The sequence below is a fragment of the Cinclus cinclus genome, chromosome 29 (assembly GCF_963662255.1).
Source record: "Cinclus cinclus chromosome 29, bCinCin1.1, whole genome shotgun sequence".
NCBI lineage: Eukaryota > Metazoa > Chordata > Aves > Passeriformes > Cinclidae > Cinclus > Cinclus cinclus.
The window spans coordinates 1,331,257-1,357,456 of record NC_085074.1 but is presented as its reverse complement, the minus strand read 5'-3'; the positions used below and the strand labels follow the sequence as shown (position 1 = coordinate 1,357,456).

Here is a 26,200-nt window from a genome sequence, read left to right as displayed (position 1 = left end):
GGATTTTTTGGGACTTTTTTGGGATGATTTGGGGGATTTTGGGGAATTTTTGGGGGGATTTTGTGGAATTTTTGGGATTTTTTTTTCGGCTTTTTTTTGGGATGATTTGGGGGGATTTTTGGGAATTTTGGGGGGGATTTTGGGGGGATTTTTGGGAATTTTTTTCGGATTTTTTTGGAAATTTTTTTGGATGATTTGGGGGGATTTTTTTGAATTTTTTGGGGGGATTTTTGGGAATTTTGGGGGGATTTTTTGGCAATTTTGTGGAATTTTTGGATTTTTTTTCAGATTTTTTGGGAATTTTTTTGGGGGGATGATTTGGGGAGATTTTTTGAAATTTTTGGGGAATTCTTGGGGATATTTGGGGGATTTTGGGGAGAATTTGGGGAACTTTTGGGAATTTTTGGGAATTTTTTTGGGAGGATTTTTGGGGGGAATTTTGGGGGGATTTCGGGGAGGTTGGGGAATTTTTGGTGTTTTTGGTTGTTCCAGGACGTTGTTTTGGATTTTTTTTTGGAGTTTTTTGGGTGTTTTTTTGATGTTTTTTATGGTTTTTTGGATGTTTTTTTGGAGTTTTTTGGATGTTTTTTGGAGTTTTTTGGGTGTTTTCGGGAGTTTTTTGGATGTTTTTTAGGGTTTTTTGGGTGTTTTTGGGTGTTTTTTTGATGTTTTTTAGGGGTTTTTTGGATGTTTTTTAGGGTTTTTTGGGTGTTTTTGGGTGTTCCAGGATGTTTTTTAGGTTTTTTTGGGTGTTTTTGGGTGTTTTTTTGATGTTTTTTTAGGGTTTTTTGGATGTTTTTTTAGGGTTTTTTGGGTGTTTTTGGGTGTTCCAGGATGTTTTTTAGGGTTTTTTGGGTGTTTTTGGGTGTTCCAGGATGTTTTTTAGGGTTTTTTTGGGTGTTTTTGGGTGTTTTTTTGATGTTTTTTAGGGTTTTTTGGATGTTTTTTAGGGTTTTTTGGGTGTTTTTGGGTGTTCCAGGATGTTTTTTAGGTTTTTTTGGGTGTTTTTGGGTGTTTTTTTTGATGTTTTTTAGGGTTTTTTTGGATGTTTTTTAGGGTTTTTTGGGTGTTTTTGGGTGTTCCAGGATGTTTTTTTAGGGTTTTTTGGGTGTTTTTGGGTGTTCCAGGATGTTTTTTAGGGTTTTTTTTGGGTGTTTTTGGGTGTTTTTTTGATGTTTTTTAGGGTTTTTTGGATGTTTTTTAGGGTTTTTTGGGTGTTTTTGGGTGTTCCAGGATGTTTTTTAGGTTTTTTTGGGTGTTTTTGGGTGTTTTTTTGATGTTTTTTAGGGTTTTTTGGATGTTTTTTAGGGTTTTTTGGGTGTTTTTGGGTGTTCCAGGATGTTTTTTAGGGTTTTTTGGGTGTTTTTGGGTGTTCCAGGACGTTCCTGAGGGCTCTGGTGCTCTCAGGTGAGACCCAGGAGCGCGAGCGAGTCCTGGGACATTTCTCCAGAAGGTTCCACCAGTGCAACCCCGGGGCCTTCCCCTCGTCTGGTGAGACCCCAAAACTGACCCCAAAACCCCAAAACTGACCCCAAAACCCAGAACCCCAAAACTGACCCCAAAAACACCAAAACGGACCCCAAAAACCCCAACACTGACCCCAAAAACCCCAAACCCACCCCCAAAACCAAAAAACCCCAATCCAACCCCAAACCCACCCCAAAAACCCAAAACTGACCCCAAAAACCCCAAACCCACCCCAAAACCCCAAACCAACCCCAAAAATCCCAAACCCACCCCCAAAACCAAAAAACCCCAATCCAACCCCAAACCCACCCCAAAAACCCAAAACTGACCCCAAAAACCCCAAAAACCCCAAACCAACCCCAAAACCCCAAAACTGACCCAAAAACCCCAATCCAAACCCAAACCTACCCCAAAAACCCCAAAACTGTCCCCAAAACCCCCAAAACTGACCCCAAAAACCCCAAACCCACCCCAAAAACCCCAAACCAACCCCAAAACCCCAAACCCACCCCAAAAAACCCAAACCAACCCCAAAACCCCAAAACTGACCCCAAAAACTCCAAATCCACCCCCAAAACCCCAATCCAACCCCAAATCCACCAAAAACCCCAAAAGCCCAAAACTGACCCCAAAAACCCCAAACCCACCCCAAAAACCCCCAATCCACCCCCAAAACCAAAAAACCCCAAACCAACCCCAAACCCAACCCAAAACCCCAAACCCACCCCAAAAACCCCAAACTGACCCCAAAACCGACCCCAAAAACCCCAATCCAACCCCCAAAAACCCCAAACCCACCCCAAAAACCCCAAAACTGACCCCAAAAACCCCAAACCCACCCAGAATTCCCAAATCCCTTCATCCCCTCCCGTGCCTCAGTTTCCCCTCCCCCCCCACCCCAAAACCTTTGGGCTCCCCTGGGGAGGTTTTGGGGTCCCCTGGGGGGGTTTTGGGTCCCCTGGGGGGGTTTTGGGGTCCCCTGACCCCCCCAAACCCCAAATCCCCCAGACTCCGTTCACACCTTGACCTGTGCCCTGATGCTGCTCAACACCGACCTGCACGGCCCGGTAACCCCAAAAAAAAACCCAAAAAAAACCCAAAAACCACCCAAAAACCACCCCAAAAACCCCATTGACCTGCACGGCCCGGTAACCCCAAAAAAAAACCCCAAAAAAAACCCCCAAAAAACCCCAAAAACCACCCCAAAAACAACCCCACTGACCTGCACGGCCCGGTAACCCCAAAAAAAACCCCAAAAAAAAACCCCAAAAACCCCAAAAAACACCCCAAAAACCCCATTGACCTGCACGGCCCGGTAACCCCAAAAAAAACCAAAAAAACCCCAAAACCACCCCAAAAACCCCATTGACCTGCACGGCCCGGTAACCCAAAAAAAACCCCCAAAAAAAAACCCCAAAAACCCCAAAAACCACCCCAAAAACCCCATTGACCTGCACGGCCCGGTAACCCCAAAAAAAACCCCAAAAAAAACCCCAAAAAACCCCAAAAACCACCCCAAAAACCCCATTGACCTGCACGGCCCGGTAACCCCAAAAAAAACCCCAAAAAACCCAAAAAACCCCAAAATTCCACTGACCTGCACAGCCAGGTGACCCCCCAAAAAAACCCAAAAAAAACCCCAAAAACCTCCCCAAAAACAACCCCATTGACTTGCACGGCCCCGTAACCCAAAAAAAAACCCCCAAAAAACCCCAAAAAAACCCAAAACCACCCCAAAAATCCCATTGACTTGCACGACCAGGTAACCCAAAAAACCCCAAAAAAAACCCCAAAACCCCCCCCAAAAAAAACAAAAAACCCGAAATTCCACTGATCTGCACAGCCAGGTGACCCCAAAAAAAAACCCAAAAAAACACCCCAAAAACCCAAAAAAAATCCCCAAAAATCCCCAAAAATTCCCAAAAAACAAACCCAAAAATCCCCCAAAATCCCCAAAATTCCACTGACCTTTACAGCCAGGTAACCCCAAAAAACCCCCAAAAAACCCAAAAACCCCCAAAAAATCCCCAAAAATCCCCAAAATCGACTGACCTGCACAGCCAGGTAACCCCAAAAAAACCCCAAAAAAACCACCCAAAAAACCCAAAAAAAATCCCCAAAATCCCTAAAAATCCCCAAAATTCCATTGACCTGCACGGCCAGGTAACCCCAAAAAACCCCAAAAAAACCCAAAAACCCAAAAAAATCCCCAAAAATCCCCAAAAATCCCCAAAATTCCACTGACCTGCACAGCCAAGTGACCCCAAAAAAAAAAACCCAAAAAAACCACCCCAAAAACCCAAAAAAAATCCCCAAAAATCCCCAAAAATCCCCAAAATCCCATTGACCTGCATGGCCAGGTAGCCCCAAATAAACCCCCAAAAAACCCCAAAAACCCCCAAAAAACCCCAAAAAACAAACCCAAAAATCCCCAAAATCCCCCAAAATCCATTGACCTGCACGGCCAGGTAACCCAAAAATCCCCAAAAAACCACCCCAAAAAAACCCCAAAAAAATCCCCAAAAATCCCAAAAATTCCCAAAAAACAAACCCAAAAATCCCCCAAAATCCCCAAAATTCCACTGACCTTTACAGCCAGGTAACCCCCAAAAAACCGCAAAAAAAACCCCAAAACCCCCAAAAAATCCCCAAAAATCCCCAAAATTCGACTGACCTGCACAGCCAGGTAACCCCAAAAAAAACCCCAAAAAATCCCAAAAACCCCAAAAAACAAACCCAAAAAACCCAAAATTCCACTGATCTGCACAGCCAGGTGACCCCAAAAAAACCCCAAAAAAACCACCCCAAAAAACCCAAAAAAATCCCCAAAAATCCCTAAAAATCCCCAAAATCCCATTGACCTGCACGGCCAGGTAACCCCAAAAAAACCCCAAAAAAACCCCAAAAACCCCCAAAAAAACCCCAAAAAACAAACCCAAAAATCCCCAAAATTCGACTGACCTGCACAGCCAGGTAACCCCAAAAAAACCCCAAAAAAAACCCCCAAAAAACCCAAAAAAATCCCCAAAAATCCCTAAAAATCCCCAAAATCCCATTGACCTGCACAGCCAGGTAACCCCAAAAAAACCCAAAAACCCAAAAAAACCCAAAAAAATCCCCAAAAAAATCCCCAAAAATCCCCAAAAATCCCCCAAACCCCAAATCCCCGACGTGCACGGCCAGGTGAGCGGCCCCGACTTTTGGGGGATTTTTGGGGATTTTGGGATTTTCTCGTTTTTGGGGGGATTTTGGGGAGGATTTGGGGGTTTTTGTGGTTTTTGGGGTGGATTTTTATGGGGTTTTGGGGGGAATTTTGGGGGGAATTTTGGGGGATTTTGGGGAAATTTGGGGGAATTTTGGGGAAATTTGGGGGGAATTTCGGGGGATTTTGGGGTGGATTTTGGGGATTTGGAGGATTTTGGGGAATTTTGGGGAATTTCGGGGGATTTGGGGTGGATTTTGGGAATTTCGGGGTGGATTTTGGGGGATTTTGGGGTGGATTTTGGGGAATTTGGAGGATTTTGGGGATTTTGGAGGATTTTGGGGGAATTTTGAGGGATTTTGGGGGAATTTTGGAGTGGATTTTGGGGGGGATTTTGGGGAATTTGGGGCAGATCATCCCCAGGGGGTGGATTTGGGTTTTTTGTAATTTTTGGGTGATTTTGGGGGGATTTTGGGGGATTTTTGGGGTGATTTTTACAGGATTTTGGGTGGATTTGGGGCAGATCATCCCCAGGGGTTGGATTGGGGATTTTTGTAATTTTGGGGTGATTTTGGGGTGATTTTGGAAGATTTGGGTTTTTTGTAATTTTTGGGGGTGATTTTGGGGTGATTTTGGGGGATTTTGGGGGTAATTTTGGGGGTGATTTTGGGGGATTTTTGGGGTAATTTTTACAGGATTTTGGGTGGATTTGGGGCAGATCATCCCCAGGGGTTGGATTTGGGATTTTTGTAATTTTGGGTGATTTTGGGGTGATTTTTGGAAGATTTGGGGTTTTTTTGTAATTTTTGGGGGTGATTTTGGGAGTTTTTGGGGTGATTTTTGCAGGATTTTGGGTGGATTTTAGGGCGGATCATCCCCAGGGGGTGGATTTGGGGATTTTTTTGCCGTTTCTGGGGTGATTTTGGGCGATTTTGGAAGATTTGGGGTGGATTTGGGGTTTTTGTAATTTTTGGGGTGATTTTTGGGGTGATTTTTGGGGTGATTTTTGGGGTGATTTTTGGGGTGATTTTTGCAGAATTTTGGGTGGATTTAGGGCGGATCATCCCCAGGGGTTGGATTTGGGGTTTTTTTGTAATTTTTGGGGTGATTTGGGGTGATTTGGGGGGATTTTTGGGGTAATTTTTACAGAATTTTGGGTGGATTTGGGGCAGATCATCCCCAGGGGTTGGATTTGGGGATTTTTTTGCCGTTTTTGGGGTGATTTTTGGGGTGATTTTTGGGACCCCCCGACCCCGCAGCGCCTGGGCCGGGCCATGAGCAGCTCCGAATTCGTGACCAACCTGAGCGGGATGATGGACGGGCAGGATTTCCCCAAGGAGCAGCTCAAGGTAACCCAAAAAAAACAAAAATACCCAAAAAAATCCCAAATCCAACAATTCGGGATTGTCCTACGAGAAAAATCTGAAATCCTCCCCAAAAAAAAACCCCGAAAAAATCCCTGGAAAAATGAGGATTCTGCACCAAAAAAAGAAAAAAAAAATCCCCGCAAAATTGGGATTCTCACCCTAAAAAAAAAAAAAAAAAAAAAGCCAAAAGGGAGGGGGGTGGGGAAAAAAAAGGGTTTTTCCCCTCCTAAAAAATGCTCAGATCCGCCTCAAAAAAACCCAAAAAACCCCAAAATTTGGCATCGTCCTACCAAAAAAAAAAAAAAAAAAAAAAAACCCTTGAAAAATAACTGGAAAAAAAAAAATTAAAAGAAGTGGGAAAAGGAGGATTTTGCACGAAAAAAAGAATCAAAAATTCGGATTCTGACCCTAAAAAAAAAAAAAACCCAAAAATCCTTTTCAAAAAAATAAGGAAAATAAATGGAATTTCCACCCCCCCCCGTCAAAAAAAAAAAAAAAAAAAAAAATCCAAGAAATCCCAAAATTTTTTAAATTTTTTGGGCTTTTCCCCGCAGGCTTTGTACGGCTCCATCCGCAGCCACAAACTGGAGTGGGCGACGTGAGCTCGCCTGGGGGCAAAAACTGGGGGGGTTTGGGGTGAAAATTGGGGGGTTTGGGGTGAAATTGGGGTTTGGGGTGAAAATTGGGTTTGGGGTGAAAATTGGGGGGTTTGGGGTAAAATTGGGGTGTGGGGTGAAATTGGGGGGGTTTGGGGTAAAATTGGGGGGTTTGGGGTAAAATTGGGGTTTGGGGTGAAAATTGGGGGGGTTTGGGGTGAAAATTGGGGTTTGGGGTGAAAATTGGGGGGTTTGGGTGAAAATTGGGGTTTGGGGTGAAAATTGGGGGGTTTGGGGTGAAAATTGGGGGGTTTGGGGTGAAAATTGGGGTTTGGGGTGAAAATTGGGGGGTTTGGGGTGAAAATTGGGGGGTTTGGGGTGAAAATTGGGGTGTGGGGTGAAAATTGGGGGTTTGGGGTGAAAATTGGGGGGTTTGGGGTGAAATTGGGGTTTGGGGTAAAAATTGGGGTTTGGGGTGAAAATTGGGGTTTGGGGTGAAATGGGGGGTTTGGGGTGAAATTGGGGGGTTTGGGGTAAAATTGGGGTTTGGGTGAAAATTGGGGTGTGGGGTGAAAATTGGGGGGGGTTTGGGGTGAAAATTGGGGGGGTTTGGGGTGAAATTGGGGTTTGGGGTGAAAATTGGGGGGTTTGGGGTGAAATTGGGGGGTTTGGGGTGAAAATTGGGGGTGTGGGGTGAAATTGGGGGGGGTTGGGGTGAAAATTGGGGGGTTTGGGGTGAAAATTGGGGTTTGGGTAAAAATTGGGGTTTGGGGGTGAAAATTGGGGTTTGGGGTGAAAATTGGGGGGTTTGGGGTGAAAATTGGGGTGTGGGGTGAAATTGGGGTTTGGGGTGATAATTGGGGGGTTTGGGGTGAAAATTGGGGGTTGGGGGTAAAAATTGGGGTTTGGGGTGAAAATTGGGGTTTGGGGTGAAAATGGGGGGGTTTGGGGTGAAATTGGGGGGTTTGGGGGGTAAATTGGGGTTTGGGGTGAAAATTGGGGTGTGGGGTGAAATTGGGGGGTTTGGGGTGAAAATTGGGGGGGTTTGGGGTAAAATTGGGGTTTGGGGTGAAATTGGGGTGTGGTGTGAAATCCGGGGGAGTTTGGGGTAAAATCCGGGGGGTTTGGGGTGAATATTGGGGGTTTGGGGCAAAAATTGGGGGGTTTGGGGTAAAATTGGGGGGGGGGGTTGGGGTAAAAAACCGGGAGAGTTTGGGGTGAAAATTGGGGTAAAAATGGGGGATTTGGGGTAAAATTGGGGGTTTGGGGTAAAAATCCGGGGGGGTTTGGGGTAAAATTTGGGGAGTTTGGGGTAAAAATTGGGGGTAAATTCAGGGAATTGTTTGGGATAAAATGGGGAAAATTTCGGGAAAATTTGGGGGAATTTGGTGAAAATTTTGGGGGATTTGGGGAAAATTTGGGGGATTTGGGGGGGAAAATTTGGTGAGAATTTGGGGAATTTGGGAGAATTTTGGGGAATTTGGGAGAATTTTGGGGAATTTGGGAGAATTTTGGGGAATTTGGGAGAATTTGGGGAAGAATTGGGGGAAATTTGGGAGAATTTTGGGGAAATTTGGGGAAACTGGTGGGAATTTTGGGGAATTTGGGAAAAATGTGGGGTTGTTTTGGGGGAATTTGGGGGATTTTGGGAAAATTTGGGGGGAAATTTTGGGGAATTTAATGAAATTTGGGGAGAATTTGGGGAATTTGGGAAACTTGTGGGAATTTTGGGGGATCTGGGAAAATTTGGGGGATTTGGGGGAGAATTTTGGGAAATTTTGGGAAAATTTGAGGAAAAATTTGGGTGAACTTGGGGAAATTGGGAGAATTAGGGGAAAAATTTGGGGAGAATTTGGGGAAGAATTTGGGGAAATTGGGAGAATTTGGGGAGATTTTTGGGGAATTTGGGAAAAATGTGGGGGAGTTTTGGGGGGTTTTGGGGAAAAATTCGGGGATTTTGGGAAAATTTGGGGAATTTGGAGGGAATTTTGGGAAATTTTGGGGAATTTAATGAAATTTGGGGAGAATTTGGGGAATTTGGGGGAGATTTTTGGGGAAATTTGGGGAAACTTTTGGGATATTTTGGGGAATTTGGGGAAATTGGGGAGAATTGTGGGAATTTGGGGGAATTTGGGGAAGAATTTGGGGAAGAATTTGGGAGAATTTTGGGGAGATTTGGGGAAACTTGTGGGAATTTTGGGGAATTTGGGAAAATTTGGGGAGAATTTGGGGAGAATTTGGGGAGAATTTGGGGAATGTGGGAAAAATGAGGGGGAATTTTGGGGGATTTTGGGGAAAATTTTGGGAAATTTTGGGACTTTTGGGGATTTTTTGGGGAATTTTGGGATTTTTTTTGGGAATTTTGTGGATTTTGGGAATTTTGGGATTTTTTTGGGAATTTTGGGGATTTTTGGGAATTGTGGGATTTTGGGGAGTTTTGGGATTTTTTTTTAATTTTGGGGATTTTTGGGAATTGTGGGGATTTTTGGGAATTTTGTGGATTTTTTTGGGAATCTGGGGATTTTTTGGGAATTGGGATTTTTGGGAGTTTTGAGATTTTTTGGGAATTTTAGGATTTTTAGGAATTTGGGGATTTTGGGAATTTTGGGATTTTTTGGGAATTTTGGGGATTTTTGGGGAGTTTTGGGATTTTTTTGGGAATTTGTGGATTTTTTGGAGTTTTTTGGGATTTTTTTGGGAATTTTGTGGATTTTGGGAATTTTGGGATTTTTTGGGAATTTTGGGGATTTTTGGGAATTGTGGGATTTTGGGGAGTTTTGGGATTTTTTTGGAATTTGGGGATTTTGGAGATTTTTTGGGATTTTTTAGGGAGTTTTGGGATTTTCTGGGAATTTTGGGGATTATTTTGGAATTTTGGGGGATTTTGGGGATTTTTTGTGAATTTTGGCTTTTTTTGTGGATTTTGGCATTTTTTTGGGAATTATGTGGATTTTTTGGAATTTTGCGATTTTTTTGGGAGTTTTGGGATTTTTTGGGAATTTTGGGGATTTTTTTTTTAATTTTGGGATTTTTGGGAATTGTGGGGATTTTTGGGGAGTTTTGGGATTTTTTGGGGGGAATTTTGTGGAATTTTTTTGGGAATTTTGGGATTTCTTTTTGGGAATTTTGTGGATTTTTTTGGGAATTTTCGGGATTTCTTTTTGGGAATTTTGTGGAATTTTTTTGGGAATTTTGGGATTTCTTTTTGGGAATTTTGTGGAATTTTTTGGGAATTTTGTGGAATTTTTTTTGGGAATTTTTGGGATTTCTTTTTGGGAATTTTGTGGAATTTTTTTGGGAATTTCGGGATTTCTTTTTGGGAATTTCGGGAGCCCCCTCCCCCACTCGTGCCCCTCCCCTCCCCTCCCCTCCCCCAGCGATGAGCGGGAGCCCCAGCCCGGGGGGACCCCCCCGACCCCCCCCAAATTCCCGGATCCCGGAGCTGCCCCGGGCGGAGCCGGCCCCGAACCCTGCGGGATCCTGAGCAGGAAAATCCTGCGGGAGAGGCACGGCAAGAGAGGTGGGACTGGGAATACTGGGAATACTGGGGGGGACTGGGAATGGGGGGAATGGGGATACTGGGACTGGGGGTGATGGGACTGGGGATACTGGGACTGGGGATACTGGGACTGGGGGTGATGGGACTGGGGGTGATGGGACTGGGGGTGATGGGACTGGGGGTGATGGGACTGGGGGTGATGGGACTGGGGATACTGGGACTGGGGGTGATGGGACTGGGGGTACTGGGACTGGGGGTGATGGGACTGGGGATACTGGGACTGGGGGTGATGGGACTGGGGGTACTGGGACTGGGGGTGATGGGACTGGGGGTGATGGGACTGGGGATACTGGGACTGGGGGTACTGGGACTGGGGGTACTGGGACTGGGGATACTGGGAATGGGGGTGATGGGACTGGGGGTACTGGGACTGGGGATACTGGGAATGGGGGTGATGGGACTGGGGATACTGGGACTGGGGATACTGGGACTGGGGATACTGGGACTGGGGGTGATGGGACTGGGGGTGATGGGACTGGGGATACTGGGACTGGGGGTGATGGGACTGGGGGTGATGGGACTGGGGGTGATGGGACTGGGGATACTGGGACTGGGGATACTGGGACTGGGGGTGATGGGACTGGGGATACTGGGACTGGGGGTGATAGGACTGGGGGTACTGGGACTGGGGGTACTGGGAATGGGGGTACTGGGAATGGGGGTACTGGGAATGGGGGTGATGGGACTGGGGGTACTGGGACTGGGGGTACTGGGACTGGGGGTACTGGGAATGGGGGTACTGGGAATGGGGGTACTGGGAATGGGGGTGATGGGACTGGGGATACTGGGACTGGGGATACTGGGACTGGGGGTACTGGGACTGGGGGTGATGGGACTGGGGGTGATGGGACTGGGGGTACTGGGACTGGGGGTACTGGGACTGGGGGTACCGGGACTGGGGGTGATGGGACTGGGGATACTGGGACTGGGGGTACTGGGACTGGGGGTACTGGGACTGGGGATACTGGGACTGGGGGTACTGGGACTGGGGGTACTGGGAATGGGGGTACTGGGAATGGGGGTACTGGGAATGGGGGTGATGGGACTGGGGGTACTGGGACTGGGGGTACTGGGACTGGGGGTGATGGGACTGGGGATACTGGGACTGGGGATACTGGGACTGGGGGTGATGGGACTGGGGATACTGGGACTGGGGGTACTGGGACTGGGGGTACTGGGAATGGGGGTACTGGGAATGGGGGTGATGGGACTGGGGGTACTGGGACTGGGGGTACTGGGACTGGGGGTACTGGGAATGGGGGTACTGGGAATGGGGGTACTGGGAATGGGGGTGATGGGACTGGGGGTACTGGGACTGGGGATACTGGGACTGGGGGTACTGGGACTGGGGGTACTGGGAATGGGGGTACTGGGACTGGGGGTACTGGGACTGGGGGTACTGGGAATGGGGGTACTGGGACTGGGGGTACTGGGAATGGGGGTACTGGGAATGGGGGTGATGGGACTGGGGATACTGGGACTGGGGATACTGGGACTGGGGGTGCTGGGAATGGGGGTACTGGGACTGGGGGTACTGGGACTGGGGGTACTGGGAATGGGGGTACTGGGAATGGGGGTACTGGGAATGGGGGTACTGGGAATGGGGGTGATGGGACTGGGGGTGATGGGACTGGGGGTACTGGGACTGGGGGTACTGGGAATGGGGGTGATGGGACTGGGGGTGATGGGACTGGGGATACTGGGACTGGGGATACTGGGACTGGGGGTGATGGGACTGGGGATACTGGGACTGGGGGTACTGGGACTGGGGATACTGGGACTGGGGGTGATGGGACTGGGGATACTGGGACTGGGGGTGATGGGAATGGGGGTACTGGGACTGGGGGTGCTCCATCCCAGGGTGCTCCGTTCTGGGGGCTCCCCTTGCCCTTCCCTCCTCTCTTTGCTGCTTTTCATTGAAGTTTCACTTTTAGTTATTTTTATTTTCATTTTCATTTCACTATCCATAAATTCATATTTATAATTTATAATAATTTCTAATAATTTATAATAATTTATAATAATTTATAATAATGTATAACAATTGATTTATCCCAGCTCCGTGGGGCTGGCGCAGTTTCCATCCCCATATCCATAGATCCATATTTATAATTTATAATAATTCATAATAATTTATAATAATTTATAATAATTGATTTATCCCAGCTCCGCGGGGCCGGCGGCGGTTCCATCCCATATCCATAGATCCATATTTATAATTTCTAATAATTTATAATAATTTCTAATAATTTATAATAATTTATAATAATTTATAATAATTTATAATAATTGATTTATCCCAGCTCTGCGGGGCTGGCGCAGTTTCCATCCCTATATCCATAGATCCATATTTATAATTTATAATAATTTCTAATAATTGATTTATCCCAGCTCCGCGGGGCTGGCGCAGTTTCCATCCCCATATCCATAGATCCATATTTATAATTTCTAATAATTTCTAATAATTTCTAATAATTTCTAATAATTTCTAATAATTGCTTTGTCCCAGCTCCGTGGGGCCGGCGGGGCTGGCGCAGTTTCCGTGCCGAGCTCCGGGGCCCGTGGCTGCTGTTCCTGCGGGATCCCCCCGGGGCCCCGGCCGAGGTTTTGGGGCTCCCGCACGCGCTGGCGCTGCCGCACCCCGAGTACGGCAAGAGAGCTCACGTGTTCCTGCTGCGCACCCGCGAGCGCTGCGAGATGCTGTGCCAGGCGCGGTGAGGGACGCGCCGCGACCGGGAGAGGCAAATCCCGGAGGGGAAAAGATGGGGAATGGGGAAAACATCGGGGATGGGGAAATGGGGAATTGGGGAAAAGATGGGGAATGGGGAAAAGATGGGGAATGGGGAAAAGATCGGGGATGGGGAAAACATCGGGGATGGGGAAAACATCGGGGATGGGGAAAAGATGGGGAATGGGGAAAAGATGGGGAATGGGGAAAAGATCGGGGATGGGGAAATGGGGAATGGGGGAAAGATCGGGGATGGGGAAAAGATGGGGAATGGGGAAAAGATGGGGAATGGGGAAAAGATCGGGGATGGGGAAAACATCGGGGATGGGGAAATGGGGAATTGGGGAAAAGATGGGGAATGGGGAAAAGATGGGGAATGGGGAAAAGATCGGGGATGGGGAAAACATCGGGGATGGGGAAAACATCGGGGATGGGGAAAAGATGGGGAATGGGGAAAAGATGGGGAATGGGGAAAAGATCGGGGATGGGGAAAACATCGGGGATGGGGAAATGGGGAATGGGGAAAAGATCGGGGATGGGGAAAACATCGGGGATGGGGAAATGGGGAATGGGGAAAACATCGGGGATGGGGAAAAGATGGGGAATGGGGAAACGGGGAATTTGGGAAAAGATGGGGAATTTGGGAAAAGATTGGGAATGGGGAAAAGATGGGGAATGGGAAAATCGGGAATGGGGAAAAGATGGGGAATGGGGAAAACATCGGGGATGGGGAAAACATCGGGGATGGGGAAATGGGGAATGGGGAAAACATCGGGGATGGGGAAATGGGGAATGGGGAAAAGATGGGGAATGGGGGAAAACATCGGGGATGGGGAAAAGATGGGGAATGGGGAAAAGATGGGGAATGGGGAAAAGATGGGGAATGGGGAAATGGGGAATTTGGGAAAAGATGGGGAATGGGGAAAAGATGGGGAATGGGGAAAACATCGGGGATGGGGAAAAGATGGGGAATGGGGAAAAGATGGGGAATGGGGAAAAGATGGGGAATGGGGAAATGGGGAATTTGGGAAAAGATGGGGAATGGGGAAAAGATGGGGAATGGGGAAAACATCGGGGATGGGGAAAAGATGGGGAATGGGGAAAAGATGGGGAATGGGGAAAAGATGGGGAATGGGGAAAAGATGGGGAATGGGGAAAACATCGGGGATGGGGAAAAGATGGGGAATGGGGAAAAGATCGGGGATGGGGAAAAGATGGGGAATGGGGAAAAGATGGGGATGGGGAAATGGGGAATTGGGGAAAAGATGGGGAATGGGGGAAAAGATGGGGAATGGGGAAAACATCGGGGATGGGGAAAAGATGGGGAATGGGGAAAAGATTGGGAATGGGGAAAACATCGGGGATGGGGAAATGGGGAATGGGGAAAAGATGGGGAATGGGGAAATGACGAGGAATTTGGGAAAAGATCAGGGATGGGGAAAACATCAGGGATGGGGAAATGACGAGGAATGGGGAAAAGATGGGGAATGGGGAAAAGATTGGGAATGGGAAAGTGAAAATTGGGAAAAGATTGGGAATAGGGAAAAGATGGGGAATGGGGAAACAATGGGGAATGGGGAAAAAATTGGGAATGGGGAAAACGTCAGGAATGGGGAAATGGTGGGGAATGGGGAAAAGATCGGGGATGGGGAAATGGGGAATTTGGGAAAAGATGGGGAATTTGGGAAAAGATTGGGAATGGGGAAAAGATGGGGAATGGGAAAATCGGGAATGGGGAAGAAATTGGGAATGAGGAAAACATAGTGAATGGGGAAACGATCAGGAATGGGGAAAAGATGGGGAATGGGGAAACAATGGGAAATGGGGAAATGGTGGGGAATGGGGAAAGATCCGGAATGGGGAAAGATCCGGAATGGGGAAAAGATTGGGAATTTGGGAAAAGATTGGGAATGGGGAAATCGGGAATGGGGAAAACATCGTGAATGGAGAAAACATCGGGAATGGGGAAAAGATTGGGAATGGGGAAAAGATTGGGAATGGGGAAAAGATCGGGAATCCGGAAATCGGAAATGGGGAAAAAATTGGGAATGGGGAAAATGGAAATGTGGAAAAGATGGGGAATGGGAAAAGTGCGAATGGGGAAAATATTGGGAATGGGGAAAAGATTGGGAATGGGGAAATTGAGACTGGGGAAAAGATGGGGAATGGGGAAAAGATGGGGAATGGGGAAAAAATCGGGAATGGGGAAAAAATCGGGAATGGGGAAAAGATGGGGAATGGGGAAAAAATCGGGAATGGGGAAAAAATCGGGAATGGGGAAAAGATCGGGAATGGGGAAAAGATGGGGAATGGGGAAAAAATCGGGAATGGGGAAAAAATCGGGAATGGGGAAAAGATCAGGAATGGGGAAATTGGGAAATAGGAAAATCAGGAATGGGGAAAAAATTGGGAATGGGGAAAAAATCGGGAATGGGGAAAAGATGGGGAATGGGGAAAGTGGGAAATGGGGAAAATCAAATTGAGAACGGGGGGAAAAGTCGGAAATGGGGAAAATTAAATGGGAAAAAAATCATAACTGGGAAAAATCAGATTGAGAATGGGAAAAAAACATAATTGGGAAAAAAATCAAATGGGAGAAAAATCATAACTGGGAAAAAAATCAAGTTGTGAATGGGGCAAATCAACTGGGAAAAATCAGATTGAGATTGGGGAAAAAATCGGAAATGGGGAAAAAATCAAATTGTAAATGGGGAAAAAATCATAACTGGGAAAAATCAGATTGTAAATGGGAAAAAATCAGGAATGGGAAAAATTGGAAAGGGGAAAAAATCAGAAATGTGAAAAATTGGAAATGGGAAAAAAATGGAAATGGGAAAAAATCAAACTCTAAATGGGAAAAAATCGGAAATAGGAAAAAAAGCAGAAATGGGGAAAAAATTCTAAATGGGAAAAAATTGGGAAATTGGAAAAAAATCAAATTCTAAATGGGAAAAAAAATATGAAATGGGGGAAAAAAAAATCCTAAATGGGAAATAAATTAAAAAAAAAAAACAACTAAATGGGAGCAACAAAAAATCCCAAGTGCTGGAATTCAGGTGGTAAAAAATGACCTGAATGTGAAAAAAAAAAAAATCCCAAATAGGAAAAAAAAAACAACGAGCCAAAAAAAAAAATCCTAAATGGGAAAAAAAAATCCTAAATGGGAAAAAAAATCCTGAATGGGAAAAAAAAATCCTAAATGGGAAAAAAAATCCTAAATGGGAAAAAAGAAATAAAGAAATCCAAAATGGCAAAGTGTTGGTGAGGTTAAAAAAAACAAAACAGAAAAATTCAGGTGGCAAAAAATGACTTGAGTGTGGGAAAAAAAAATCCCAAATCTGGAAAAAGTCCCAAATCCCAACAAAAATCCCAAATACCAAAAGAAAATCAAATCCAGATAAAATCCCAATCCTAAAAAGATCCCAAATCTGAAAAAAATCCAAATCCTAAAAAAAATCCAAAGTCCTAAAAAGAAATGCCAAATCCAAACAGAAGATCAAATCCAGAAAAAAATCCCAATCCTAAAAAAACAAAAAAAATCCCAAATCTGAAAAAGAAACCAAATCTGGGGGGAAAAAAAATCCCAAAACCTAAATACCCAAATAATAAAAAAAACCCTACGAATCCTAAAAAAAAAAAAAAAAAAATCCTAAATCACCTGGATTTGGATTTTTGGGGTTTTGGAAATTCAGGGGTTTGGGGTTTTGGGGTTTTGGGGGATTTTGGTTTTGGGCGATTTGGGGATTGGGGATTTGGGATTTGGGTTTTTGGGGATTTGGGGTTTGGGGGATTTGGGGTTTTGGGGGATTTGGGGATTTGGGGTATTTGGGGTTTTGGGGAATTTGGGATTTGGGGTTTTGGGGGTTTGGATATTTGGGATTTGGGGTTTTGGGGGATTTGGGGTTTGGGGGATTTGGGGTTTGGGGGATTTGGGATATTTGGGTTTTGGGGGATTTGGGGTTTGGGGGATTTGGGGATTGGGGATTTGGGATTTGGGGTTTTGGGGGTTTGGATATTTGGGATTTGGGGTTTTGGGCGATTTGGGGTTTGGGGGATTTGGGGATTTGGGGTTTTGGGGTCATTGAGGAGGGATTGGGGGATTTGGGATATTTGGGTTTTGGGGGATTTGGGATTTGGGGCTTTGGGGTCACTGAGGGGGATTTGGGAACTTGGGGTTTTGGGGGTTTTGGGATTTAGGGGTTCGGGTTTTGGGATTTGAGGGGTTTGGGCTGGTTCGGGGCAGATTTGGGGTATTTCAGAAATTTGGGGTCACTCAGAGCAATTTGGGATATTTGGGGTTTCAGAGGTTTGGGGTATTTGGGGTGGACTTGGGATTTTGGGGTAGATTTAGGGTGGATTTGGGATTGTGGGGTAGATTTGGGGTGGATTCGAGGAATTTGGGGTGGATTTGGGATTGTGGGGTAGATTTGGGGTGGATTCGAGGAATTTGGGGTGGATTTGGGATTGTGGGGTAGATTTGGGGTGGATTCGAGGAATTTGGGGTGGATTTGGGATTGTGGGGTAGATTTGGGGTGGATTCGGGGAATTTGGGGTGGATTTGGGATTGTGGGGTAGATTTGGGGTGGATTCGGGGAATTTGGGGTAGATTTGGGATTGTGGGGTAGATTTGGGGTGGATTCGGGAAATTTGGGGTAGATTTGGGATTGTGGGGTAGATTTGGGGTGGATTCGGGGAATTTGGGGTAGATTTGGGATTGTGGGGTAGATTTGGGGTGGATTCGGGGAATTTGGGGTGGATTTGGGATTGTGGGGTAGATTTGGGGTGGATTCGGGGAATTTGGGGTAGATTTGGGATATTTGGGACATTTTGTGGTTCAGACCTTTGGGTATTCGGTACTTTGGGGATTCGGGGTCACTTTGGGACATTTGGGATTTAGCGGTTTTTGGGGGGGGGGGGGGTGAACAGATTTGAGGGTGGGGGTGGTGTGACGTCACGGTGACGTCACGGCTGAGGCGGCGGTGACGTCACAGGAGCGGGGCGGAGCTGTCCCTGTGGGTCCGGGGGATCAACGTGGCCGCCGCGCTCTGCTCGGCGCCGCCGCTCCCCGCGGCCGTGGGGTCCCGGCCCCGCTTCGTGAGACCCGTGCTGCCCTCGGCCCCGAGCCGCTGCCCCCCGGTGAGACCCCAAAAACACCCCAAAAACCCCATCGGAACCCCCAAAACCCCAAATACATCAAATGACCCCATAGGAACCCCAGATACCCCATAGGAACCCCAGATACCCCAAATACCCCATAGGAACCCCAAATACCCCATAGGAACCCCAAATACCCCAAATACCCCATAGGAACCCCAGATACCCCATAGGAACCCCAGAAACCCCAAATATCCCAAACACCCCAAAAACCCCAAATTTGGTCAGTGCTGTCCTGATGTCCCCAATGTCCCCAGTGATGTCCCCGATGTCCCCAATGTCCCCAATGCCCCCAATGCCCCCGATGCCCCCAATGCCCCCGATGTCCCCAATGCCCCCAATGCCCCCAATGTCCCCAATGCCCCCAATGCCCCCGATGTCCCCAATGTCCCCGATGTCCCCGATGTCCCCAATGTCCCCGATGTCCCCGATGTCCCCAATGTCCCCAATGTCCCCGATGTCCCCAATGCCCCCAATGCCCCCAATGTCCCCAATGCCCCCAATGCCCCCGATGTCCCCGATGTCCCCAATGTCCCCAATGCCCCCGATGTCCCCAATGTCCCCGATGTCCCCGATGTCCCCAATGTCCCCCAATGTCCCCAATGCCCCCAATGTCCCCAATGCCCCCGATGTCCCCAATGTCCCCAATGTCCCCAATGCCCCCGATGTCCCCAATGTCCCCGATGTCCCCGATGTCCCCAATGTCCCCCAATGTCCCCAATGCCCCCAATGTCCCCAATGTCCCCGATGTCCCCAATGTCCCCCAATGTCCCCGATGTCCCCAATGTCCCCGATGTCCCCGATGTCCCCAATGTCCCCCAATGTCCCCAATGCCCCCAATGCCCCCGATGTCCCCAATGTCCCCGATGTCCCCGATGTCCCCAATGTCCCCCAATGTCCCCAATGCCCCCAATGTCCCCAATGCCCCCGATGTCCCCAATGTCCCCAATGTCCCCAATGCCCCCGATGTCCCCAATGTCCCCGATGTCCCCGATGTCCCCAATGTCCCCCAATGTCCCCAATGCCCCCAATGTCCCCAATGCCCCCGATGTCCCCAATGTCCCCAATGTCCCCGATGTCCCCAATGTCCCCCAATGCCCCCAATGCCCCCGATGTCCCCAATGTCCCCCAATGTCCCCAATGCCCCCAATGTCCCCAATGCCCCCGATGTCCCCAATGTCCCCAATGTCCCCGATGTCCCCAATGTCCCCAGTGCCCCCAATGCCCCCGATGTCCCCAATGTCCCCGATGTCCCCGATGTCCCCAATGTCCCCAATGTCCCCAATGTCCCCAATGTCCCCGATGTCCCCGATGTCCCCAATGCCCCCGATGTCCCCAATGTCCCCAGGAGCAGCAGCTGGCCCGGCTGTCCCGCTGGCTGGGGACAGTGACGTGCCAGATCCTGGAGCACGAGCGGCTGCGGCCCGAGGGACGGGGACGGGACCTGGAGGAGCACCGGGAACAGGGAGAGTTCCTGCTGGAGGAGGTGACAGAGGGACAGGGGGACAGGGGACAGGGGGACAGAGGGACGGGGGACAGGGGGACAGGGGACAGGGGGACAGAGGGGACAGAGGGACAGAGGGACAGAGGGACAGGGGGACATTGAGGGGATCCCAGGGACAGGGGGGACACTGGGGGTGACACGGGGATGACGTGGGGGGGATGGCACGGTGACATCGGGGTGACACTTCGGTGCCACTCCGAGGTGACACTGACGCTGTCACCGTCCCCACAGCGCCAGCGCTCCCTGACCTACGTGCAGGCCTTGGGGACATGGCTGCGAGGGGACAGCGGGGACAGCGCGGCCCTTGGGGACACCCCGCGGTGTCCCCGTGATGTCCCGGTGTCCCCTGGGGACACCCCGCGGTGTCCCCGTGATGTCCCGGTGTCCCCTGGGGACACCCCGCGGTGTCCCCGTGATGTCCCGGTGTCCCTTGGGGACACCCCGCGGTGTCCCCGTGATGTCCCGGTGTCCCCTGGGGACACCCCGCGGTGTCCCCGTGATGTCCCGGTGTCCCCTGGGGACGCCCCGCGGTGTCCCCGTGATGTCCCCTCCCTGACCAAGGCTCACTCCAGTCCCTCGCTTGTCCCCGAGCCACCCCTGGGGCCACTGGGGCGCGTGCGGCGTCACATCTCCGAGCGCAGGGCCACCCGTGCCGTTGTCCCCAAGCGCCACCGCGACCGCCCCTGACACCCGGAGTGTCCCCGGGCGCCACCAGGTTCACCCGTGACACCTCCGGTGTCCCCAGGTGCCGCCCCCGGGACAAGGGACACTCCCATGTGACAGTGGCCCCTCCCCCAGTGGCCCCAGTGTCCCCCTCGGTACGAGTTTGGGTTTTTTTGGGGTTGTTTTTGGGTTTTTTTTGGTTGTTTCTTTTTTTTTGGGGGGGGGGGGGGGTGGATCCTGATCCGAGCTCCCCTCGGGATTGGGAACAAACTCAGGGAATTGCCAAAAGTCCCCATCCCAAAAATCCCCATCCCAAAAATCCTCCCCATTTCCTAAAAATCCCCTTTCCCAAAAAATCCATTCCCAAAAAAATCCAATCTCAAAATCCCCATCCCAAAAACTCCCCATCCCAAAAATCCTCCCCTTTCCCTAAAAATCCCCATTCCCAAAAAATCCCCATTCCCAAAAAAATCCCCATTCCCAAAAAATCCAATTCCAAAAAATCCAATCCCAAAAATCCCATTCCCAAAAATCCTTTCCCAGGAATCCCCCATTCCCAAAATCCCCATCCCAAAAAATCCATTCCCAAAAAAAATCCCTTTTCCCAAAAAAATCCAATTCCAAAAAAAATCCAATCCCAAAATCCCCATTCCATAAAAAATCCCCATTCCCAAAATCCCCATCCCAAAAAAAATCCAATCCAGAAAATCCAATCCCAAAAATCTCATTCCCAAAAATCCTTTCCCAGGAATCCCCCATTCCCAAAATCCCCATCCCAAAAAATCCAATCCCAAAAAATCCCCATCCCAAAAAAAATCCCTGTTCCCAAAAAATCCCCATTCCATAAAAAAATCCCCATTCCCAAAATCCCCATCCCAAAAAATCCAATCCCAAAAAATCCCCTTTCCCAAAAAATCCAATCCCCAAAAAAATCCAATCCAGAAAATCCAATCCCAAAAAATCCAATCCCAAAAATCCCATTCCCAAAAAATCCAATCCCAAAAAATCCCCCATTCCATAAAAAAATCCCCATTCCCTAAAAATCCAATCCCAAAAAAATCCAATCCAGAAAATCCAATCCCAAAAAATCCAATCCCAAAATTCCTCTTCCCACAGAATCCTGCCCCCTTCCCCAAGGCATTTTGGGGGAATTTGGGAATTTTGGGGGGATTTGGGATTTCCCTGCTGTGCTGTGCAATAAAGGTGCCCCTCCCCCCACAGAATTCCAAGGATTTTTTTGAGGATTTGGGGAATTTTGGGGGGGGGGGGGGGGTGGGGGAAGGAAGGAGGAATTGGGATTGGGATCCAGGGATTTGGGAATTCCCGCTTTTCCCAAATTCCTGACGGTGTCAAGAGCCCCAAAATCCCAAAAATAAAATAAAAAAAAAAAAGCCACAAAATCCTGTATTTCCTTTTCCCCCCATTCTGAACGCTCCAAATCTGGGAATTCCGAGCTGAATCCCGAAATTCCAACCCTGATCCCGGGAATTCTGATCCCAATGTTGGGAATTCTGATCCCAGTCTGGGAATTCCGACCCAAATCTGGGAATTCTGATCCCAAATCCTGGGAATTCTGGCACCAGATCTGGGAATTCCGACCCAAAAACCCGGGAATTCTGATCCCAAATCTGGGAATTCTGATCCAAATGCTGGGAATTCTGATCCCAAATCTGGGAATTCCAACCCAAATCCCAGGAATTCTGATCCCAAATCTGGGAATTCCAACCCAAATCCCAGGAATTCTGGTCCCAGATCCTGGGAATTCTGGTCCCAAATCTGGGAATTCTGATTCCCGTGCTGGGAATTTTGATCCCAGTCCCAGGAATTCTGAACCCAAATCCCAGGAATTCTGGTCCCAGATCTGGGAATTCGGAGCCAAATCCCAGAATTCCAACCCTGATCTTGGGAATTCTGGTCCCAAATCCCGGGAATTCTGATCCCAATGTTGGGAATTCTGATCCCAGTCTGGGAATTCCGACCCAAACCCTGGGAATTGTGATCCCAAATCTGGGAATTCCAACCCAAATCCCAAATATTCTAACCCCAGTCTTGGAAATCCTGATCCTAATCCTGGGGATTCCAGCCCCAATTCCAAAAATTCTGACCCGAACCTCGGGAATTCTGGTCCCAGATCTTGGAAATTCCGAGCTGAATCCCAAAATTCCAACCCTAATCTTGGGAATTCTGGTCCCAGATCTTGGGAATTCTGACCCAAATCCCAAAATTCCAGCTGTAATCTTGGGAATTCTGATCCCAGTCCCTGGAATTTCGACCCCAAATCTGGGAATTCCAACCCAAATCCCGGGAATTCTGACCCCAATCCCAGGAATTCTGGTCCCAAATCCTCGGGAATTCTAAACCAAATCCCGGGAATTCTGGCCCCAAATCTCGGGAATTCTGACCCCGATCCTGGGAATTCCGACCCAAATCCCAGAATTCCAGGGTTTCTTTTTTTTTTTTTTTTTTTTTTGGGAGGTGGGAGGTGGGAAAAAAACCGGGAATTTCCTGGGACCCTGCCCTTGGGGCAAGGAAATGCTGGAAAAATCCCGATGGAAAAATCCGGCTCGGGGTGGGAATAGGGGATGATTCCTGGGATTTTCCCCAGAATTTTCCAGCAATTTTCCCAAAATTTTCCAAGCTGGGCCAAGGAAATGCTGGAAAAATCCCGGGTGGGAACGGGGTGGGGGAGGGGAACGGATCCCGGTCCCTGCCTGGGGGAGATTCCCGGGGTTTATTCCCAGGTTTTTCCAGGTTTATTCCCAGATTTATTCCCAAATTTTTCCAGGTTTATTCCCAGAGTTTATTCCCAAGGTTTCCAGGTTTATTCCCAGATTTATTCCCAAATTTTTCCAGGTTTATTCCCAGAGTTTATTCCCAGGTTCATTCCCAATTTTTTTTCCAGGTGATTCCCGGGTTTATTCCCAAATTTTTCCAGGTGATTCCCCAGTTTATTCTGTTTTATTCCCAAGGTTTCCCAGTTTTATTCCCAGGTTTTATCCCAGGATTTATTCCTTGGTTCATTCCCAAATTTTTTCCAGGTTTATTCCCGGGTTTATTCCATTTGATTCCCAGTTTTTTTTTTTTTTTTCAGGTGATTCCCAGGTTTATTCCCAAGGTTTTTCAGTTTTATTCCCAGGTTTTATTCCAGGATTTATTCCTGGGTTCATTCCCATTTTTTTCCAGGTGATTCCCGGGTTTATTCCCAAATTTTTCCAGTTTTATTCCCAGGCTTTATTCCCAAATTTTTCCAGGTGATTCCCCAGTTTTATTCCCAGAGTTTATTCCCAAGGTTTCCAGGTTTATTCCCAGATTTATTCCCAAATTTTTCCAGGTTTATTCCCAGAGTTTATTCCCAGGTTTATTCCCAAATTTTTCCAGGTTTATTCCCAGAGTTTATTCCCAGGTTCATTCCCAATTTTTTTTCCAGGTGATTCCCGGGTTTATTCTGTTTTATTCCCAAATTTTTCCAGGTGATTCCCCAGTTTATTCTGTTTTATTCCCAAGGTTTCCCAGTTTTATTCCCAGGTTTTATTCCAGGATTTATTCCTTGGTTCATTCCCAAATTTTTCCAGGTTTATTCCCGGGTTTATTCCAGGGTTTTCCCCGTGTTCCTGTGGTTTATTCCCATTTTTTTCTCGGTGTTCCCTGGTTTTATTCCCAGGGTTTTTTGACACCATTCCCGGCTTTATTCCCAGTTTATTCCTGATATTTTCAAGACAATTCCCAGTTCCCCCCCCAGTTTTTATTCCCGCTATTTCTGACACAATTCCCGTTTTTATTCCCGCTATTTCTGACACAATTCCCGTTTTTATTCCCAGTATTTCTGACACAATTCCCGTTTTTATTCCCGCTATTTCTGACACAATTCCCGTTTTTATTCCCGCTATTTCTGACACAATTCCCGTTTTTATTCCCGCTATTTCTGACACAATTCCCGTTTTTATTCCCAGTATTTCTGACACAATTCCCGTTTTTATTCCCGCTATTTCTGACACAATTCCCGTTTTTATTCCCAGTATTTCTGACACAATTCCCGTTTTTATTCCCGCTATTTCTGACACAATTCCCGTTTTTATTCCCGCTATTTCTGACACAATTCCCGTTTTTATTCCCAGTATTTCTGACACAATTCCCGTTTTTATTCCCGCTTTTTCTGACACAATTCCCGTTTTTATTCCCAGTATTTCTGACACAATTCCCGTTTTTATTCCCAGTATTTCTGACACAATTCCCGTTTTTATTCCCAGTATTTCTGACACAATTCCCGTTTTTATTCCCGCTATTTCTGACACAATTCCCGTTTTTATTCCCAGTATTTCTGACACAATTCCCGTTTTTATTCCCGCTATTTCTGACACAATTCCCGTTTTTATTCCCGCTATTTCTGACACAATTCCCGAGTTCATTCCCGCTATTTCTGACACAATTCCCGTTTTTATTCCCGCTATTTCTGACACAATTCCCGTTTTTATTCCCGCTATTTCTGACACGATTCCCGTTTTTATTCCCGATATTTCTGACACAATTCCCGTTTTTATTCCCAGTATTTCTGACACAATTCCCGTTTTTATTCCCAGTATTTCTGACACAATTCCCGTTTTTATTCCCGCTTTTTCTGACACAATTCCCGAGTTCATCCCCGCTATTTCTGACACAATTCCCGTTTTTATTCCCAGTATTTCTGACACAATTCCCGTTTTTATTCCCAGTATTTCTGACACAATTCCCGTTTTTATTCCCGCTATTTCTGACACAATTCCCGTTTTGATTCCCAGTATTTCTGACACAATTCCCGTTTTTATTCCCGCTATTTCTGACACAATTCCCGTTTTTATTCCCGCTATTTCTGACACAATTCCCGTTTTTATTCCCGCTATTTCTGACACAATTCCCGTTTTATTCCCACTATTTCTGACACAATTCCCGTTTTTATTCCCGCTATTTCTGACACAATTCCCGTTTTTATTCCCGCTATTTCTGACACGATTCCCGTTTTTATTCCCGCTATTTCTGACACAATTCCCGTTTTTATTCCCGCTATTTTTGACACAATTCCCGTTTTTATTCCCGCTATTTCTGACACAATTCCCGTTTTATTCCCACTATTTCTGACACAATTCCCGTTTTTATTCCCGCTATTTCTGACACAATTCCCGTTTTTATTCCCGCTATTTCTGACACAATTCCCGTTTTTATTCCCGCTATTTCTGACACAATTCCCGTTTTTATTCCCAGTATTTCTGACACAATTCCCGTTTTTATTCCCAGTATTTCTGACACAATTCCCGTTTTTATTCCCGCTATTTCTGACACAATTCCCGTTTTTATTCCCAGTATTTCTGACACAATTCCCGTTTTTATTCCCAGTATTTCTGACACAATTCCCGTTTTTATTCCCACTATTTCTGACACAATTCCCGTTTTTATTCCCGCTATTTTTGACACAATTCCCGTTTTTATTCCCGCTATTTCTGACACAATTCCCGTTTTTATTCCCGCTATTTCTGACACAATTCCCGTTTTTATTCCCAGTATTTCTGACACAATTCCCGTTTTTATTCCCAGTATTTCTGACACAATTCCCGTTTTTATTCCCGCTATTTCTGACACAATTCCCGTTTTTATTCCCAGTATTTCTGACACAATTCCCGTTTTTATTCCCAGTATTTCTGACACAATTCCCGTTTTTATTCCCACTATTTCTGACACAATTCCCGTTTTTATTCCCGCTATTTTTGACACAATTCCCGTTTTTATTCCCGCTATTTCTGACACAATTCCCGTTTTTATTCCCGCTATTTCTGACACAATTCCCGTTTTTATTCCCGCTATTTCTGACACAATTCCCGTTTTATTCCCACTATTTCTGACACAATTCCCGTTTTTATTCCCGCTATTTCTGACACAATTCCCGTTTTTATTCCCGCTATTTCTGACACAATTCCCGTTTTTATTCCCGC

The 26,200-nt window shown here is 47.1% G+C and overlaps 1 protein-coding gene across 3 annotated transcripts; it reads left to right on the top strand.

Moving 5' to 3' along the window:
* The first annotated feature begins 1,155 nt into the window (after nt 1–1,155).
* On the top strand, nt 1,156–20,274 carry LOC134054765 (PH and SEC7 domain-containing protein 4-like). 3 transcript variants are annotated; one of them, XM_062510711.1, is made up of 10 exons: nt 1,156–1,245; nt 1,309–1,491; nt 2,476–2,534; nt 5,929–6,018; nt 6,591–6,634; nt 10,010–10,152; nt 12,701–12,905; nt 17,911–18,055; nt 19,422–19,559; nt 19,809–20,274. In XM_062510711.1, the coding sequence occupies exons 3-10, from the start codon at nt 2,505–2,507 to the stop codon at nt 20,262–20,264; spliced, it is 1,251 nt and encodes a 416-aa protein (XP_062366695.1). In that variant the 5' UTR covers nt 1,156–1,245; nt 1,309–1,491; nt 2,476–2,504; the 3' UTR covers nt 20,265–20,274. The 3 variants fall into 3 exon arrangements, with proteins under 3 accessions (XP_062366695.1, XP_062366694.1, XP_062366693.1); XM_062510710.1 differs by lacking the exons at nt 1,156–1,245; nt 1,309–1,491; nt 2,476–2,534; nt 5,929–6,018; nt 6,591–6,634 and adding an exon at nt 8,714–9,310 and having other exon boundaries at nt 9,443–10,152; XM_062510709.1 differs by lacking the exons at nt 1,156–1,245; nt 1,309–1,491; nt 2,476–2,534; nt 5,929–6,018; nt 6,591–6,634 and having other exon boundaries at nt 8,714–10,152.
* The last annotated feature ends 5,926 nt before the right edge of the window (nt 20,275–26,200 follow it).

Excerpts from the sequence above, each read along its gene's own strand:
- LOC134054765 (XM_062510710.1), top strand. The coding sequence starts at position 9,576 with ATGTGGATTTTTTGGAATTTTGCGATTTTTTTGGGAGTTTTGGGATTT. Across the intron at positions 12,906-17,910 it reads GAGATGCTGTGCCAGGCGCG|GAGCGGGGCGGAGCTGTCCC; the intron begins GTGAGGGACGCG and ends GTGACGTCACAG. Across the intron at positions 18,056-19,421 it reads CCCCGAGCCGCTGCCCCCCG|GAGCAGCAGCTGGCCCGGCT; the intron begins GTGAGACCCCAA and ends CAATGTCCCCAG.